Below are 16,924 nucleotides of genomic sequence, written 5' to 3' on the forward strand. Positions count from 1 at the left end.
AGCTGGTTAACTCTGCAGTGGTCTTTAAGTGCTGATGTCAGCTTCAGTCATGCTAACCAAGCAGCAAAACTGCAGTTCCTCTCACGTCCAGCAGAGGCAATAGTGAGTCGGCCCCCGCAGACCCCTGTGTTAATATTGTACAGCAGCGATAAACATGTTTACAGCAATGCTTCTGCTCTTTATTGACATCAGCCCTCATAGACATTAGCTTTACTTATTCTGTTTAAAGTTTAAACTATGAGGGAATTTGCAGATGGCGGTCTCAGTTATTATCATGACACAGCAGTCACAGCACAGTGACGTCCAGCAGGTAATAACTCCAGTTCTGAGTCGGGGGTCCTGCGCAGGTGAGGGAGGCCTGAGTGAGTGTAATCCAATCCCCTCTGCAGCCTCCCTGCCTCCTCCGTCCACAGCATCATTCAATTCAGTTTTATTTATACAGCTCCAAATCACAACAACAGTATTGTAAGGTAGACCCTACAATAATAGATACAGAGAAAACCCAACAATCATATGACCCCCTATGAGCACTTTGGCAACAGTGGGAAGGAAAAACTCCCTTTTAACAGGAAGAAACCTCTGGCAGAACCAGGCTCAGGGAGGGGCGGGGCCATCTGCTGCGACCAGTTGGGGTGAGAGAAGGAAGACAGGATAAAGACATGCTGTGGAAGAGAGACAGAGGTTAATAACAGATATGATTCAATGCAGAGAGGTCTGTTAATACATAGTGAGTGAAGAAGAAACCCCCAGTGCATCATGGGAATCCCCGGCAGCCTACATCTATTGCAGCATAACTAAGGGAGGATTCAGGGTCACCTGGTCCAGCCCTAACTATATGCTTTAGCAAAAAGGAAAGTTTGAAGCCTAATCTTGAAAGTAGAGATAGTGTCTGTCTCCTGAATCCAAACTGGAAGCTGGTTCCACGGGTTTCATCCCAGCGGTTAGATGGCAGCCATGCTGTGAGTGTGGCTAAAGTCATCTGTTATGGGAAGTTCTAAATGAAGACCAGAGTCCAGTTAGCACAACGAAGCAAGAAAAGAGAGAGAGCCACGAGCTGCTGTGCGTGCCGCCATCTTTTTTTTACCCGCCATACAGATGCAAACACCAGTGTCTGGCTTCCACAGGCTGACCGATACAGATGAGCCAACATTTTGTAAAGAGTCCACAGATCTTGCTTGGTCTCTCCAGCGGCTCAGACTACGTCACACAGCCTGAGAGCAGACTGCTGTCACCTCCATCTCTTCTGTGCAGAGCCACCCTCTCTTCACCTGAAGACACCAGGTGATCGAGTGTGCCGTCGCTCAGATCCCAGCTGCCTTCTCCTCGGTATAACCGGCACCATCCCATCGTCAACCGCATGACGATGCAGAAAAAAATAGATTTGATCCGTGTCCCTGTCAACAGGAAGTCGAGGGAAGCTGCAGCACTGACAGGAGCTATTTCCTTTCTATTTCCTGCTACAGCCCAGCCGCCGGCTGTGTGCGGTGACACCTGCCACGTTTATTCCTGCTGCGCCCTCCCACCTGACTCCTGAGCAGGCGTGCGTTAGGAGAGCGGGCAGGATGTGCACATAAACAGATGGGAATGTTGACACCGTGATCCGCTCATTTACTGTACGTCCAGAGGGCGAACGAGCCGCCGAGGTGCAGACCGCTGATGCTGAGGCCTGATGGGAAAACCACACGACACGGCGGTGTTCTCCAGGTTAAACACCGTTTCAGGATAACAAGGACCGAGTCCATCAAAGGGACAGCTCAGAGGGGCTGAGATGGTCTGAGCATGTGCGGGGGGATGATGACGAGGAGGTTCATGGCAGTGTGATCCACCGTTCCACACGAAGAGATTAAAAATCAAAGTGCTGCTGAGGCTCCGTAACGAGCAGGAAGCCTGTCCTGGATTTGATTTGTGTTTCGTAAATAATTAACAGCTCTCGAGGCGATTTATCGGGGAACACGAAGAGAGCCACATGGTTCGTGCTGACCGGTGCGATCTTCTTAGAGCCTTAGAGGCGACACCGTGACGCTGAAAATCTAAAGACGAAGATACCTGCAGCGTCTTCTGATGGGAACAGCCATCCTCCTCCCACCTGCAGGGGCGTGTTGCACATAACCTGTTCTGCTTCAATGAGGCGAGCAGGTGAGCGCAGCGTCGAAGACTCCGGATCAGCGCAGCAGGCAGGAAGTCCAGCCTTCACCGCACACTCATTAGCTGGACAGGTGATCTGCCTGAGCTGAGCTCGGAGGGCTGGAGGGAGGGAAGATGAAGATGACACGTCTTCTTCATCAGCAGCACTCGGACACTGAGTTTGCCCAGTATGTGCCCCCCCCCCCACACACACACACACACACTGTGTGTGGTGCGCAGTCAGTTCCGTGTCTCCGGGTGTCTCCGGGTGTCTCCGGCTCGTTGGCGGTTCCCCACACAGTGAGGCAGATGAGCAGAATCATTATTGTCATTAAGATTAAAGCAGGCGAGGGAGCGGTTCACTCACATTCACACACTTTCTCCTCAGCGTGAGCTCTTACATCTGCTCGCTCACAGAGTCACTGTCATCTCATGATTACAACCGATTATCTCTAATTAGGATTTATCACCTTGTAATCCCAACTCTGTAGATTATTCTTATGATTTACTGTCTGATAATCACAGCTCACCGTCTCATAGCCAGAACTTATCGTCTGGTGATTCTGACTTTATGGCACATCTTCTCATCACCAAGAGATAAGACTTCATAACCACGGCACTTATTCTTAACATTTATTGCATTAGAGAAGTAAAACTGGGGCCATGTGATTGTGTGATAAGTGCCTGTATATTGTGAGTAGCAGAGCAGAGCGCGGCGCTGTTCAGAGGATGAGCCTGATTACACAGGCTGCTCTCGCTCACCGCTCACCCCGCGGGCCTCGGCGAGGTCGAGCATCAGAAGTCAGCTGCAGAGACAGCAGAGTGTTTCTAAAAGCCCAAGAGTTCAATAACTTCTGACCTGTTGTTGCCATTGGAGGTAATCAGGGAAATTCCTAATCCGAGTTTGGAAGCAACAGGCTGACATTAGCATTCCTGGAGCTGCTAATGTGACTAATGAGGTCCAAGTCCAGGGTTACAGCCCGGCCTCGGTGCTCAGCCTCCTTTTATAACCGTTTTACACTCACAGCTTGACACAGAAAAACATTTCTCTGAACTGAAACGTGCTTTCTGGGAATTTATCTGTTTAGCATGTGGCTAAAACAAAGCCGACTCCAGCCAGGTCCAGGTTAAAGGTCAAAGAGTATTTGAGCTCAAAATGATTGTTTTCCGCACGTTTTCAGAGTGAAATGAATGGAAGGAACCAGTCAGCACTGTGCTGCGTTGTGTATGCAGGGTAACGTGCTCGTTTGTTCGTTTGGGATGAACGTATTCTCTGTGCTCCCCGTCTGTGTTTTCTGTGAATTACTTCCTGACAGCCTCGTTCACCACCTCCGAGCCGCACTCAGATTTAATAGCAAATTATGCTGTTTCAACTGCACTCGTTACCCCGGCGGTGCGGGAACGCCTTCGCTCCCGTCAGGCGTCATCCTGTATTTATGAAACGAGGCCGCCACGCTGTGCGTTTCGTCTAACCTGAGACGTGACGGTAAAAGTCCTTTTATTGAGGCAAAAAGAGCTCTGCAGACTGATCTTATTCAGCCCCGGAGGTGGTGTACCTTCACTAAAAATTGACAAATAGGTTTTCTTGTCACTTCCCACCTCTGAGCTCCGTGTAGTTGACATTATTTGATATGAGTGCGGAAGCGTGGACTCCGGGGGCCGCGGTAGGTCGACAGACGAGACAAGGCAGAAGGAAGAATCAACACAACCGATCACAGCACTGCTGCGATCCTCTGGTGGCAAACAAGACGCTCACGTTATTCAATATACACCGAGTGGGTTTGTGTTTCTACCGACATATCGATTCTTTTCCCACCCTGGTGGCTTAAAATTTGGTTTCTTTAGTGAGCTGTGATGTGGCGGGAAAAATAGCCCCGGAGAAAAGATCTTGTCAGAGCCAAACAAAGAGTTCGAGCTGACGTCTGTTATTTCTGTCTCTCAGGCTCCATCGATTTTCAAAAACCTGGTGATTTGGCTGCAGGGTGATTATCAGTGATTACAGTCCGACAGGTCCTGGACAGATTTAGATCAATTTGTTTGACAGACTCGTGTTCATGTGGAGGGGAGTGTAAATGTGCCTCAGACATGGGAAAAGTACTCTACGGCATCCAAAATGCTCACGTTCCCAGTGCTGTGATTCACAGTAGCTTCATGCAAGCTGCAGGAAAGCCTGACCCTTCACCCCGCAGGTCCGAAGAGTCTACACCACCTTCTGGTCTGAAGGCTTCTGTGACATAAACTGTGAAGGTTTTACGTTTCAGTCCTGTTTGTGGATTTTACAGACTGCGTCGAGTGCAAGACAAGAAAGTGAAACACAAAGGCCAAACAGGAAAATCAAACAAAGGCACGGAGGCCTGGGAATATCTGGAAACAGCTGCTCTGATAAAGACTAAAGAGGAGAGAGACTCCCGTGGTTTCAGAGACTTCCTGTTTCTGTAATGAAATGTAATTCACACATGCAAATCAGTTCATAACTCTCGTGTAATGTCTGTGGATTCTTGGTGAATATTCAGTCTCTTCATTAAAAGGAAATTCACAGCTGTTTGTTTCTTTGGACGTGAGCAAACTTACAAACCAGGCATCGATGCAGCTGTTTTTTAAAGCACACATTTTCCTGCACAGTTCAGCTGTTTGTGCTCTCTGTGGAAGAACGTCCACGCGCTGCTGTCCAGGTCAGCAGGATGTTGTCCAGGTGTGGACGTCAGACAGACCTGACGGACATGTCTTTGGCTGAAGGTACAACATTTATATTCAGCTTGGATTCCCCTTCAAAGTGAGACATTTGCCTTTTAAATAAAAAGTGACACCTTAAGTGAAGAAATAAGAGCTGCCCAAAGTGTGAAAAATGTACTTTGAGTTCATTTTTCAAAAATAAATCTGCAGTGACAAACTACCTTTTACACCGGCGCCGCTGTAGTTTCCAGATATTTAATGATGAGCATAAGCTAATGATTGCTTCAGAAAGACTGATAGCACAGGCTGAAATAATTCATGGCAATCTTTAGCAGCAGCTGAAGGACACTGATGCTGCTGAATTGTTAAAATCCTTCACTGCAATATTTATGCTTCCCGCTCGGATCTCAATCCTGCGAGAGGAGGAAGTATCTGCATGATGATGTCACTTAGATTTATCTCCGTGCTCGTTTAAATATGAAACGCTGTAAGTCGTCCTTCCGCACCAGGAACAGCTGCGGATGCTGAAACCCACCACAAGCTGCAGTCCCACCAATGTCCACTAGAGGTAGGGTTGCCAACTCCCTGAAAAATAAATAAGGGACACCTCGTGGCCAGGGCCGGGCGACCCAGTTGTCTTCACCCTTCCCAGTGTGGTGAATTTTCTAGCTCTTTTTTTGTGTGTGAAATTATTTTTTTAACCATTTGACTTGAAGTTGATTTAAGTAGATGCATATTCTATTCTTTGTGATATGAACACATGGGAAACAAATGATCATTTAGCCGTTTATTTTTAGCTCAAAATGACAACATTAACACAATAAAACAGGTCTCTTTCTTAAACAGAAGCCTGTCATGCTTAACTTTTGAGAATATAAGTAAATCTTTCTTTAAAAGCACTCTGTCCTGCTTAACTTAAAATAATAGAAAACAATAGAAAGAAAAATATTCTTGTAACAGTGCACATTTAGTGCATTTAGTACAATTGGCTTCAGTTGAGGTATTATTTCAGCTTTTCTGATGCTAATCAGCTGCTCCTGTTTGTAAACCCGCTTGTTCCCATGATTACGCATCTTAACTCATCATCATTATTCATCTATGTATTACTTTTATGTATTAGTCATGTATTTGTTGTAATCATCTATCCTTGCAGTTGTTTATTACACAAAATAAATTATATTATCACACTTCTGGCCACATAGCGCTGATATTCACTGCACATGCCCATATTAACGTTTTCCAGCCAGGTGTTTTCCTTTTCCCATTCTTCCCTTTCTCTGAGGGGAACAAACATTGCTGCTCTAACGCTGGGCTCACACTGTGCGGTTTTAGGCCCATTTTGAGCCGATTTTTGAGTGATCGGACCGATTTTGGCCTTCATCGTGCGTCGTGTAGTATACGTGGGGTAACGAGAAGTGATTAACACCTCACGACCAGCTCCCGATCATCAATCGCTCGTGAGGTTCTCACCACAGGCGCTCACACTGCTCACGCGCAAACGTAAACGTTGGTGAAAAAGATGGAGCAGCACGGCTGTGCAGCGTGTGATCTGGACACAAGCGATGGAGGCACAACTTGTAGAACTTTGGAAAGCTCATCCGAGCCTTTTCGATGTGGCATCACAAAATTATCACGACCACAACAACCGTGAAAATAGTTGGATTTACATGCTGCTCAATCACAGCTGCCTGATCATGTTTTTCATTAGCAATTTAGCAAAGTTGATGGTGGTGGTGTGTCTGTGTGAGTGAAAGACAGAGAGGGAGAGCGACAGATTTTCTGTTATAACCTTCATGTTATGGAGGCACAGTGTGAGCACTCAGGTCGCATCAGAGCATCGGGCGGTATAGTGTGAGACCTGCATCGTGACCTACCAACTTCTAACCCCTGCGAGTCAATCGTGCAGTTTGAGCAGGAGCTGAATAACGTGACTGAAAAAATCGCACAGTGTTTGCCCAGCTTTAGGTGTACTGTCGTCCGAGACTTGCACCGCAGAGTCGGCGTTTGTTTCCCTGTTGGCCATGCTTCTTGTTGTGGTCACCTGTTGTCTTCCGGTATTTTCTCCGCAAGCGACCTTTCCTCGACCAATGAGATGAGCGGTAATCTGAATTGTCATACTCGAATTGTCATAAGTGTGCTGTCAGCTCATTGGTCACAAAGCAGGAGAGGGGCTGGGAATTATGTTTTCAAACAAAGCGTTAATTCCATTAACATTTATAGACTACTTTTGATTCTCACTGTATTACGGGATAAAGTGCGTCCCTTATTAGCTCAATACGGGACGTGTACTTTTGTTTCTAAATACGGGACGATTCCGTTTTTTAAGGGACGGTTGGCAACCCTAACTAGAGGACAGCACCAATGTACATTTCATCAGCGCTTATAGTTTTGCATTATTAGGGGCGTGGCCTCTTTGACTGGGAGGCGGCTGGAGCTGCTAGCTATCTGCTAGCTGAGCTGGACGTCTGGGCCGTGTTTGGGCTGTTGGAGAGTTTGTAACGACATCATGTGACCGCTGTGAGGTCACTGTACTAACAGAGCGTGCACTCTGGTTTTGTTGAGTGAAAGTCGAGATGATTGGATGTTGCTGAGCACCAATGAGCAGGTACTCTGTGTCTGCGTGATACGGCGCGCTAACCAAAGCAGCTAACATTACCTGAAGTTTGAGCATGCTAACAGCTGACTAAAACAACAAGTTGTAGAAGCTGAAATGCTTAAGGTGAGACAAAAGGAGCCGTCACACAGCCGAGGACGATGGTGGACATCCTCGATGAGACGGTGCTAATGTAAAGCAACCGTGTGGAGCTGTAGCGCTCCAGCAAACAGCGAGATCGTTTCCACGGTACTAAACACGCTTTTATTTGCCATAATAACTGGCTGTGTTTCAGATGCCCGTCGATGCTTCATCTTTATCTACAGTGAAGCGCTGCTATCTGAACCAACAGCTCTCTGACTGCAGTGATAACGTTGACGCCTCTCCTCTGATCGATAATTGACGGGAGCTCTTTATTGACCCGTGAGCTGCCGTGGCGACTCGGTCGGAGACCTGCAGCACGAAGTCAGAGTTCCTCTAATTACCGACGCAGTCTCCGTCTCATCTGGGTCGTCTCTCTGCGTGACGACGAATCGGCTCGTATCTGATTGATAATCGGAGCAGAGTCATGCGGTGCGATTGCTGTTTGTGGAACGCGGCGCTCGTAATTACTTTCACTGAGGTTTGTTTGCACAGATCAAAGATGAACTCGTTTCCCTCAGATGCAAATGTCCTTCGTGTGTTAGAAGAGCGTCCTCGTGCTCAGGGTGGTGTTCAGGTCAGGAAACAGCTGCTCACAGACAATAAAAACACAAAACCATGAAAATAATCACATCAATCACTGAAGCACAGTATTGTGACTGTACTCTGTGGCTGCAGGACAGCAAACACATTTAAAACCTTTATTTCTGGAGTTTTCTTTAAAATGAAAGTATGGTAAAACAGTGGTTTCCCCCTCTCTACATAGAAACTTTGGAGACTTTGTTTTTATGTGTTCGAGGAAATATCCCAAACAAATCCGGAGCCCCGTGACGTGTACAGACTCTTCTTCACTCCCATCCTCCTCCTCAGGTGAGCTCATTCATTTTTTGGAAACACACGGCGTGTTTTTATGTCTCTCCCATGGTGAACCTTTCCTCGTGTCCCTGACAGCGGCGTGCGTCTGTGCAGAGTAAGAGGACGCAGATCTGTTCCCAGCCTGATTCTCAGCATCGCAGCTGATGTTTCAGCCTCCAGCATCTGTCGCAGGACAAACCGAGCATGCGTTTGACTGCTGACGGTTTGCCATCATGAGCTCAGTCTTTGGATTACCAAAACACTTTCCTGCGGTCCTTTTCATTTCCCGACCACAGAATCAGGAGCCCTGAAAATCTGGTTACAGAGTGGAGTGTTGGAGTGGAACTGAATGAGATTTTCCAGCAGCTGAAGAGAGAAGTGCAGCAGAAAGGAAACATTCACTCACCTGAGATGGTCAGAAACAAACCGTGTGACGCTCTGTCAGTACGCAGGCTTTTCTTGCTACCAGTTAAAAAGCAGTGGTCAGAGAAATGCTTTGCTCAAAGGCAGCTGAACAGTACAAAACTGTGCTGAGAAAAACAGCAACTTTACCTCTTTTCTGAAACTCGTGTGCACACGGCGAGCCTGAAGACACGGTATCGATCCACGCTGTGAGGTAGTCATGTAGGACAGGCTGCCGAGGCTCAGCTGTGGTCTGGGAGCCAGAGAGCGACCAATGAGGCTCCACACCTGCATCTGCAGGTCAAAGGTCAAGGCTTTTGCTGCTTTTACTGAACTCCAGGCCAGAAGGAAACGAGAGCTTCCTTTTGTGTGTGTCAGATATAAGTGTGTGTGCGCATCAGTCAGCTGGTATTAACAGTGACACAGTGAAAGGTGAACCTTTGGTTGCCATGGTAACCTCGGTTTAGGCATCTGCTGGTTTTGTTGAAGCCCCGCGAGATAAAAAAGGAGCAGGGATTTGAACTCGAGGGTGAGAGATGAGCAGGGAGAAAATCCTTATCGGCTGAACTCGCACTTGCAGCTTTAAGTCTCTGCTGTTACTCGAGTTAATCTTCCTCCGCGGGACGAGCAGCGAGGGGTGCTGACAGCAGAGCGGTGCCCGGGCCTCGCCGTGGATCACGGAGACGCTCCCCGATCCAGTTTCCTCTCGGTTTAGTTCTCCCTTACAAATGAAGAAACCCAGGACGGACACGAGGAGATGCGCAGAGCGAGCGGGAACAAAGGGAGGCCTCGAGGGGCTCGTAACAAGACAAACACAGCAAAGGGATCGTGCGAGAGGAATCAAGATGGCAAACAGACGGCGGTGGGAGGCGAGAGGAGAAACGAGAGCAGAGGAGCGCTCACACGGAGGAGATGCTGCTCATCCTTCACCGCGTTCTGTGGAAAGAACGAACACAATGCACGTGCTCGAGTTTCGTTCCCACAGAAAATACCGCTGCTTCATTTCTGTCACTCATGTGTCACACACTGGCTCCCTGCAGTCTGCCAGTATTTCTCTCTGAGCAGACTGCAGCTGCAGTGTTTCCCATTTACAGCTTCTTAAACACGCAAAAATTACCGAGTCACTGAAATGCGAGGTTAAACCTGTCGCAGCGTTTACATCTCGCTCTGTTTGTGGCTCGAGATCAGTGAGCGTGAGCCTGCAAAAGAAAGGTGCACATCACATCCAGCAATAAACACCGATAAGAAGTGAGTGCAGCGAAAGTTCACGATCTTGTTTTCATAACTGAAATCCAAATGTGACTGACCGTCATGAAACCCAGCGTTGATGGTGTGGAGTGGGTGGAGTTCTGTAAATGAACCAGGCTGAACAGTGAAGGTGCAGCGAGCTCACTTTAACTAAGAGCCAATCCCATGCACGTCCTCTCACTTGACGTCCCGCTCGACTCGACGGTGCAAAAACTTTTAGTGTTTGGACGAAAGCTCCTGTTTGGTGGACAGCAGAGAGGAACCTCTGCTTTCACCTGTCAGCAGGTGAAAGCAGAGCCTGACGGTCCTGTTAGAGCAGCTTTGAGCTCCACATGGATCAGAATCAGCTGTGCTGAGCACGTATGGAAGTGCACATGCAAGGAACTTCTTTTCTCTGTGCTTAACAGGACAGACAGCAGTGACAGTAGCAACATGGCACAGACACACACAGCACATTCATACTCATGTGTGTGAAGATGCTGAGATACATTATGGATGAAATAAGGTGATAAATCAGTGACATGCTGGCCTGTATACAGCTGTACGTACAGCACACTCAGACTCAGGCCGGGTGGATGTGTGAGTGCAGACTTTTACGGATCTGTCTGTGGGAGTGTCGGGGTCAGTGCACACCGAGACGGAGCAAGTGGGATTCAAACACGCGTGACGTCACTCACCCATGCGGACGGCAGAGAGGGTGTTGGCCTGGCTGAAGGAGAGCGGCGCCATGGTCAGCAGCGAGGCGACGGTGTAAATCGACAGCAGCAGTGCTGGCAGAGCCGGCATCTTCCACCGCTCCTCATGGAGAATGGTCTGCTGGCTGCCTGTACCGCCACCTGCAGGACAGGAGGACAGGTGAGATCCAACAACTCAGTTCACACGTTTCACACGTTCAGCAGCACAGACTTCAGCGGGAAATCCTGCATGTGACGGTTGCACAGCACATCCACACTGACACAGTTACAGCCCCCTGCACTGCTGTACGGCCCCGAGGACGCTGCTCTTCAACGGGGAGGCAGCAGTTTAGAAATAATCAGAGGAAACAGAGTCAAAGGAAACAGAGTCGGAGGAAACAGAGTCAGAGAAAACAGAGTCGGAGGAAACAGTCAGAGGAAACAGTGTCAGAGGAAACAGAGTCGGAGGAAACAGAGTCGGAGGAAACAGAGTCGGAGGAAACAGAGTCAGAGGAAACAGTCAGAGGAAACAGAGTCAGAGGAAACAGAGTCAGAGAAAACAGAGTCGGAGGAAACAGTCAGAGGAAACAGAGTCAGAAGAAACAGAGTCGGAGGAAACAGAGTCGGAGGAAACAGAGTCGGAGGAAACAGTCAGAGGAAACAGAGTCAGAAGAATCAGTGTCAGAGGAAACAGAGTCGGAGGAAACAGTCAGAGGAAACAGAGTCAGAGGAAACAGAGTCAGAGAAAACAGAGTCGGAGGAAACAGTCAGAGGAAACAGTGTCAGAGGAAACAGAGTCAGAGGAAATAGTCAGAGGAAACAGTGTCAGAAGAAACAGAGTCGGAGGAAACAGAGTCGGAGGAAACAGAGTCGGAGGAAACAGAGTCGGAGGAAACAGTCAGAGGAAACAGTGTCAGAGGAAACAGTGTCAGAGGAAACAGTCAGAGGAAACAGTCAGAGGAAACAGTGTCAGAGGAAACAGTCAGAGGAAACAGTGTCAGAGGAAACAGTGTCAGAGGAAACAGTCAGAGGAAACAGTGTCAGAGGAAACAGAGTCGGAGGAAACAGTGTCAGAGGAAACAGATTCGGAGGAAACAGAGTCAGAGGAAAAGAGGAAACAGAGTCGGAGGAAACAGAGTCAGAGGAAAAGAGGAAACAGAGTCGGAGGAAACAGAGTCGGAGGAAACATAGTCAGAGGAAACAGAGTCGGAGGAAACAGAGTCGGAGGAAACAGAGTCAGAGGAAACAGAGTCGGAGGAAACAGAGTCAGAGGAAACAGAGTCGGAGGAAACAGAGTCAGAGGAAACAGAGTCGGAGGAAACATAGTCAGAGGAAACAGAGTCAGAGGAAACAGAGTCGGAGGAAACAGAGTCAGAGGAAACAGAGTCAGAGGAAACAGAGTCGGAGGAAACAGAGTCAGAGGAAACAGAGTCGGAGGAAACAGAGTCAGAGGAAACAGAGTCAGAGGAAACAGAGTCGGAGGAAACAGAGTCAGAGGAAACAGAGTCGGAGGAAACAGAGTCAGAGGAAACAGAGTCGGAGGAAACAGTGTCAGAGGAAACAGATTCGGAGGAAACAGAGTCAGAGGAAAAGAGGAAACAGAGTCGGAGGAAACAGAGTCAGAGGAAAAGAGGAAACAGAGTCGGAGGAAACAGTGTCAGAGGAAACAGAGTCGGAGGAAACAGAGTCGGAGGAAACAGAGTCAGAGGAAAAGAGGAAACAGAGTCGGAGGAAACAGTGTCAGAGGAAACAGAGTCGGAGGAAACAGTGTCAGAGGAAACAGATTCGGAGGAAACAGAGTCAGAGGAAAAGAGGAAACAGAGTCAGAGGAAACAGAGTCAGAGGAAACAGAGTCGGAGGAAACAGAGTCAGAGGAAACAGTCAGAGGAAACAGAGTCGGAGGAAACAAAGTCAGAGGAAACAAAGTCAGAGGAAACAGAGTCAGAGGAAACAGAGTCAGAGGAAACAGTCAGAGGAAACAGAGTCAGAGGAAACAGAGTCAGAGGAAACAGTCAGAGGAAACAGAGTCAGAGGAAACAGTCAGAGGAAACAGAGTCAGAGGAAACAGAGTCAGAGGAAACAGAGTCAGAGGAAACAGAGTCGGAGGAAACAGAGTCGGAGGAAACAGAGTCGGAGGAAACAGTGTCAGAGGAAACAGATTCGGAGGAAACAGAGTCAGAGGAAAAGAGGAAACAGAGTCGGAGGAAACAGAGTCAGAGGAAAAGAGGAAACAGAGTCGGAGGAAACAGTGTCAGAGGAAACAGAGTCGGAGGAAACAGTGTCAGAGGAAACAGATTCGGAGGAAACAGAGTCAGAGGAAAAGAGGAAACAGAGTCAGAGGAAACAGAGTCAGAGGAAACAGAGTCGGAGGAAACAGAGTCGGAGGAAACAGAGTCAGAGGAAACAGTCAGAGGAAACAGAGTCGGAGGAAACAAAGTCAGAGGAAACAGAGTCAGAGGAAACAGAGTCAGAGGAAACAGAGTCAGAGGAAACAGTCAGAGGAAACAGAGTCAGAGGAAACAGAGTCAGAGGAAACAGTCAGAGGAAACAGAGTCAGAGGAAACAGAGTCAGAGGAAACAGAGTCGGAGGAAACAGTGTCAGAGGAAACAGAGTCGGAGGAAACAGAGTCAGAGGAAACAGTGTCAGAGGAAACAGAGTCGGAGGAAACAGAGTCAGAGGAAACAGAGTCAGAGGAAACAGAGTCGGAGGAAACAGAGTCGGAGGAAACAGAGTCGGAGGAAACAGTGTCAGAGGAAACAGAGTCGGAGGAAACAGAGTCGGAGGAAACAGAGTCGGAGGAAACACACACACACACACACACACACACACACACACACACACACACACACACACACTCTGTGTTGATGAGTTCAGTTCTGTCTCCCCAGCACCATCAGCACCATCAGCACCATCCGAGCTGCTCACAGGCCAAACATCTACAGACTCGACCCAGAAACACTGAGACTGAACCCGATGTTAAATATCAAACCTGACAACGTTTTAAACACATGCCCTCGTTCTGATGTCGACCTCGTTCTGAGGAGGTCCTGTCCTAAATCCTTTCACCGCTGCCATGATGGGCCACCGCAGTGTAATCAACAGTACATTCATTTCTATATCTCAGTAAATCATGTTCAGCTCTGCGTGACTCACAGTCAAAGTGAGTCACTTTTTAATGCACAGGTAAAATACACAATCTGTACTTTTTATAAATATTCCTAACTCCTTCCAGTACCCTGCTTTGTCTGCACACTACAACCTGGGTTTGCCATTTTTATCAGCAATATAAAATATTAATATTAATAATATTATATAATATTAATAACTGTACAGTACTCTGTTTTTCTAACTATCGTCCATGATATAAATATTTATTTCTGTAAAAGTTTCTGTTCTGTTTGTATATGTGTTTTCTTCTTATTCTATTGGCTGGGAAGATCTGCACATGCCGGCCACTAAAGGATTGGTCGCAGGAGCTTCAGCCACGACCACCTTCAGCTTCAGCACCATTTCTGAGCAGTTTATATCCTGTACAAGGATGAGCCAGAAACACACGAGCAGCTGGACTCCCATTCTGACCCTGGTTTGTCGTAGTTCACAGACAGCGCTGTGCTGTCACAGCTCAGTGTGACTGACGGTCACATTAGTTAATAATAAAACAACGGGCTGGCTTTCTTTGTTTCAGCATCTCCAACTAAATCGTACACAGAGGTGAGCAGCGTCTCTGAGCCGCTTCACCTCCTCCGGTCGTTTCGATATTCCCCTTGTGACGCCTGCTGTGGTGGTGGGTGGAGCTCAGACACCATCGCTCAAGCAAGCATTTTAAACAAGGATGATTTCACTGTAGAGCTCCTGCGGCCGCCTGATAAATGATTCCTTTACAGCAGAGAGAGATTTTAAAATGCTAAAAACCATCCCCACCACTGCGTACAGATGTTTAGCAGGCTGTCAGAGTGCAACCACACAACAGGCAACCGTCCACGCTGAAGGGGCGTGTCAGAACCACGCTTTGGTTCTGCTGTGATTCACCGTGGGAGGTTCTGCACCACAGCCCACCCACCTGCTGCTCCAGTGGTTTGTTTGGAAGGGCAACCAATCAAGGTGAAATGTCTTGAAGGGGGCGGAGCTAAAAAAGACAATAACTTGGTGTCAGACACATGGGGATTATTCTGAACAGTGACTCATGCAAAGCTGCTCCAGTAGAGCTGATATGGCGGCTCCTGGAGAGAATCTGACGGAGAACAGGACGAACAGAAGGTTTAAGAAAGGAGCTGAAAGTGTGGAGGAAACAGCAAGGACATGAACAACGAGGGAATATAAGGCGACAGTGTGAGCGACAGTAAACTGGGCAGACGGAGACGTGATGGTGAGATGAGACAGGAAACCAGGAGCAGCCGCAGGCACAAATAAACACATGATGACAACAATTAATTAGGATCTTTCCTACAGGAAGTGCTATCATGTCAGCCGGCGAGCAGAGCCAAGCGGGACCCCGCTGGTACGAGCCGCCACCGCAGTTCACTGCAGCAGCTCGGAGGCTAATCACAGCCGCAACTCTATTAGCTGCCTTCAGTGCCGTCTCATTTCACTGTGGAGGCATTTAGCCGACACTCATTCGAGGCGACTTACAGCGAGTGCAGCAAAGCGCGAGGCTTTAAAGCCCGGCTTCATCGAGTGAAGATGGCGAGGGTCAGAGCGTCGGCAATCACACGCTGGCAAATATTCCCGAGGACGTGTGAGATGAGGTCTGAATGCCCGGCACAAAGCGGCCGAGGATCAGAGGTGACAGGACAGAACGAGGCAGACAGACAGGAAGTGCCAGGTCATGTGATCAGCCTGAGTGAGAGCGTGCCGCCTGCACAAAGTAAGGTTCAAAATTTCGCCGCCAGTGACATCATAACAGGAAATAAACCCACCTGGTAACAGACCCATCAGCCACTCAGCGAGCACAGTTTCATGGATTATCTGCAGCGCTGTCACAGGCAGCGTGTACCGCGCGGGCACTCACAGGGGCAGTGCACACCGAGACGGAGCAATGACGGAGTCGATGACTGGCTGAAGCGCGACCAGCTGTCCAAAGCTGATGAGTCGGGCTTGAGACGGTTTCTGCTGTAGCGTGCTTCATCTGAAGCTGCTGTTAGTGCCGACTCAGCAGATGTTCCAGTTCCTGTTCTCCACTGGGAAATGCCTGTGAGTGCACATTAAATAGTTGAGGAATTAAAGGAGCTGGGAAATATCAGCCTGTTTAGGAAAGGTGGTGTTAATGTGGTAGAACAGCCCGACGCCACACGTCAGCAGCAGCCAGTGCTCTTTGTTCACCGGACAACAGAAAACCTTAAAAACAGCTCCAGAGGTTTAGCTCAGCGGGACCGTTTAGCTCGACGGACCGCTTCCACGACACGAAGCCGCTTTCAAACACAAAAGGTTGGACAAAACACCTTTTAATCTTCAGAAATCCAAACCTCCCCCTCCCCATCCGCTGCTCGGACATCACAGCGACGCCTTAAAGGTTAGACTGCACTGTGGCCACTGTTAGCTCAGTGCTAGACCTGTGTACGTAATGTACCACAGCGATGGGGGTGTTTGACACAGCAGAGGGCCTCAGAGGGAGGTGCTTGGGGTGGATGGTGGGCAGGTGGTTAGATATAAATAGCCGTTCTGTTTGCCTCACACTCACATCTGCTCTCACGCTGACGGGCCGCGAGGCTTCCAGATATGAAGGACGGTGCCTCCTCCACCTTTTCTCTGATGTAATAAAAGAGGAAAACCAAGGCCCCCACCCAACAGGAGCGGAGCGTTCCCTGTAAAGCATCCTGTTTGTCTGGTAATGGCCCTTAATGCTCACCTAAATATAGGATATTAGCTTTCTCTGCCTTCAGGGGATAAGGAGATTTTGTTTAGCAGTGGCATCATGAAGAGTGTTGCTGACTCAAAACACTATAATGACATGGTAATCCTCTCATTCAGCCGCTGACACGCGGCACATTTCTGCCTTCAGACGACAGCGGGGAGGTTTGATTCCTGCACGTAAAGCCGTCCTTCTGAAAAGTGGCGCTCTGCAGCGCAGCAGATCCAGCGACAGGAAACGAGGAGACGAGCCGGGCGACACGCTGCGTCTGTTTTTAGCCTGTTTGCCGGCGCAAAGCTCCAATTAGAACTTCAGTAAACATTTTCTATGGTGGTCAGCATGCCGGCTCGGTTTTAATCAAAGCT

At 48.5% G+C, this 16,924-nt stretch overlaps 1 protein-coding gene across 2 annotated transcripts in view; it reads right to left on the reverse strand.

The window, feature by feature from the left end:
• Positions 1-16,924, reverse strand: part of LOC146682316 (glutamate receptor ionotropic, kainate 5-like) — a 262,649-nt gene that overhangs the window by 119,402 nt on the left and 126,323 nt on the right. For both annotated transcript variants that reach the window (XM_085446431.1, XM_085446430.1), the window contains exon 3: positions 10,714-10,872. In XM_085446431.1, the coding sequence (XP_085302557.1) occupies positions 10,714-10,822 (109 nt within the window). In that variant the 5' untranslated portion in view covers positions 10,823-10,872. The remainder of the gene's footprint in view (positions 1-10,713; positions 10,873-16,924) is intronic.

The sequence above is a fragment of the Copadichromis virginalis genome, linkage group LG22 (genome assembly GCF_057382275.1).
Source record: "Copadichromis virginalis isolate Kocher_CV1m ecotype Utaka linkage group LG22, C_Virginalis_male_GT1.1, whole genome shotgun sequence".
Lineage (NCBI taxonomy): Eukaryota > Metazoa > Chordata > Actinopteri > Cichliformes > Cichlidae > Copadichromis > Copadichromis virginalis.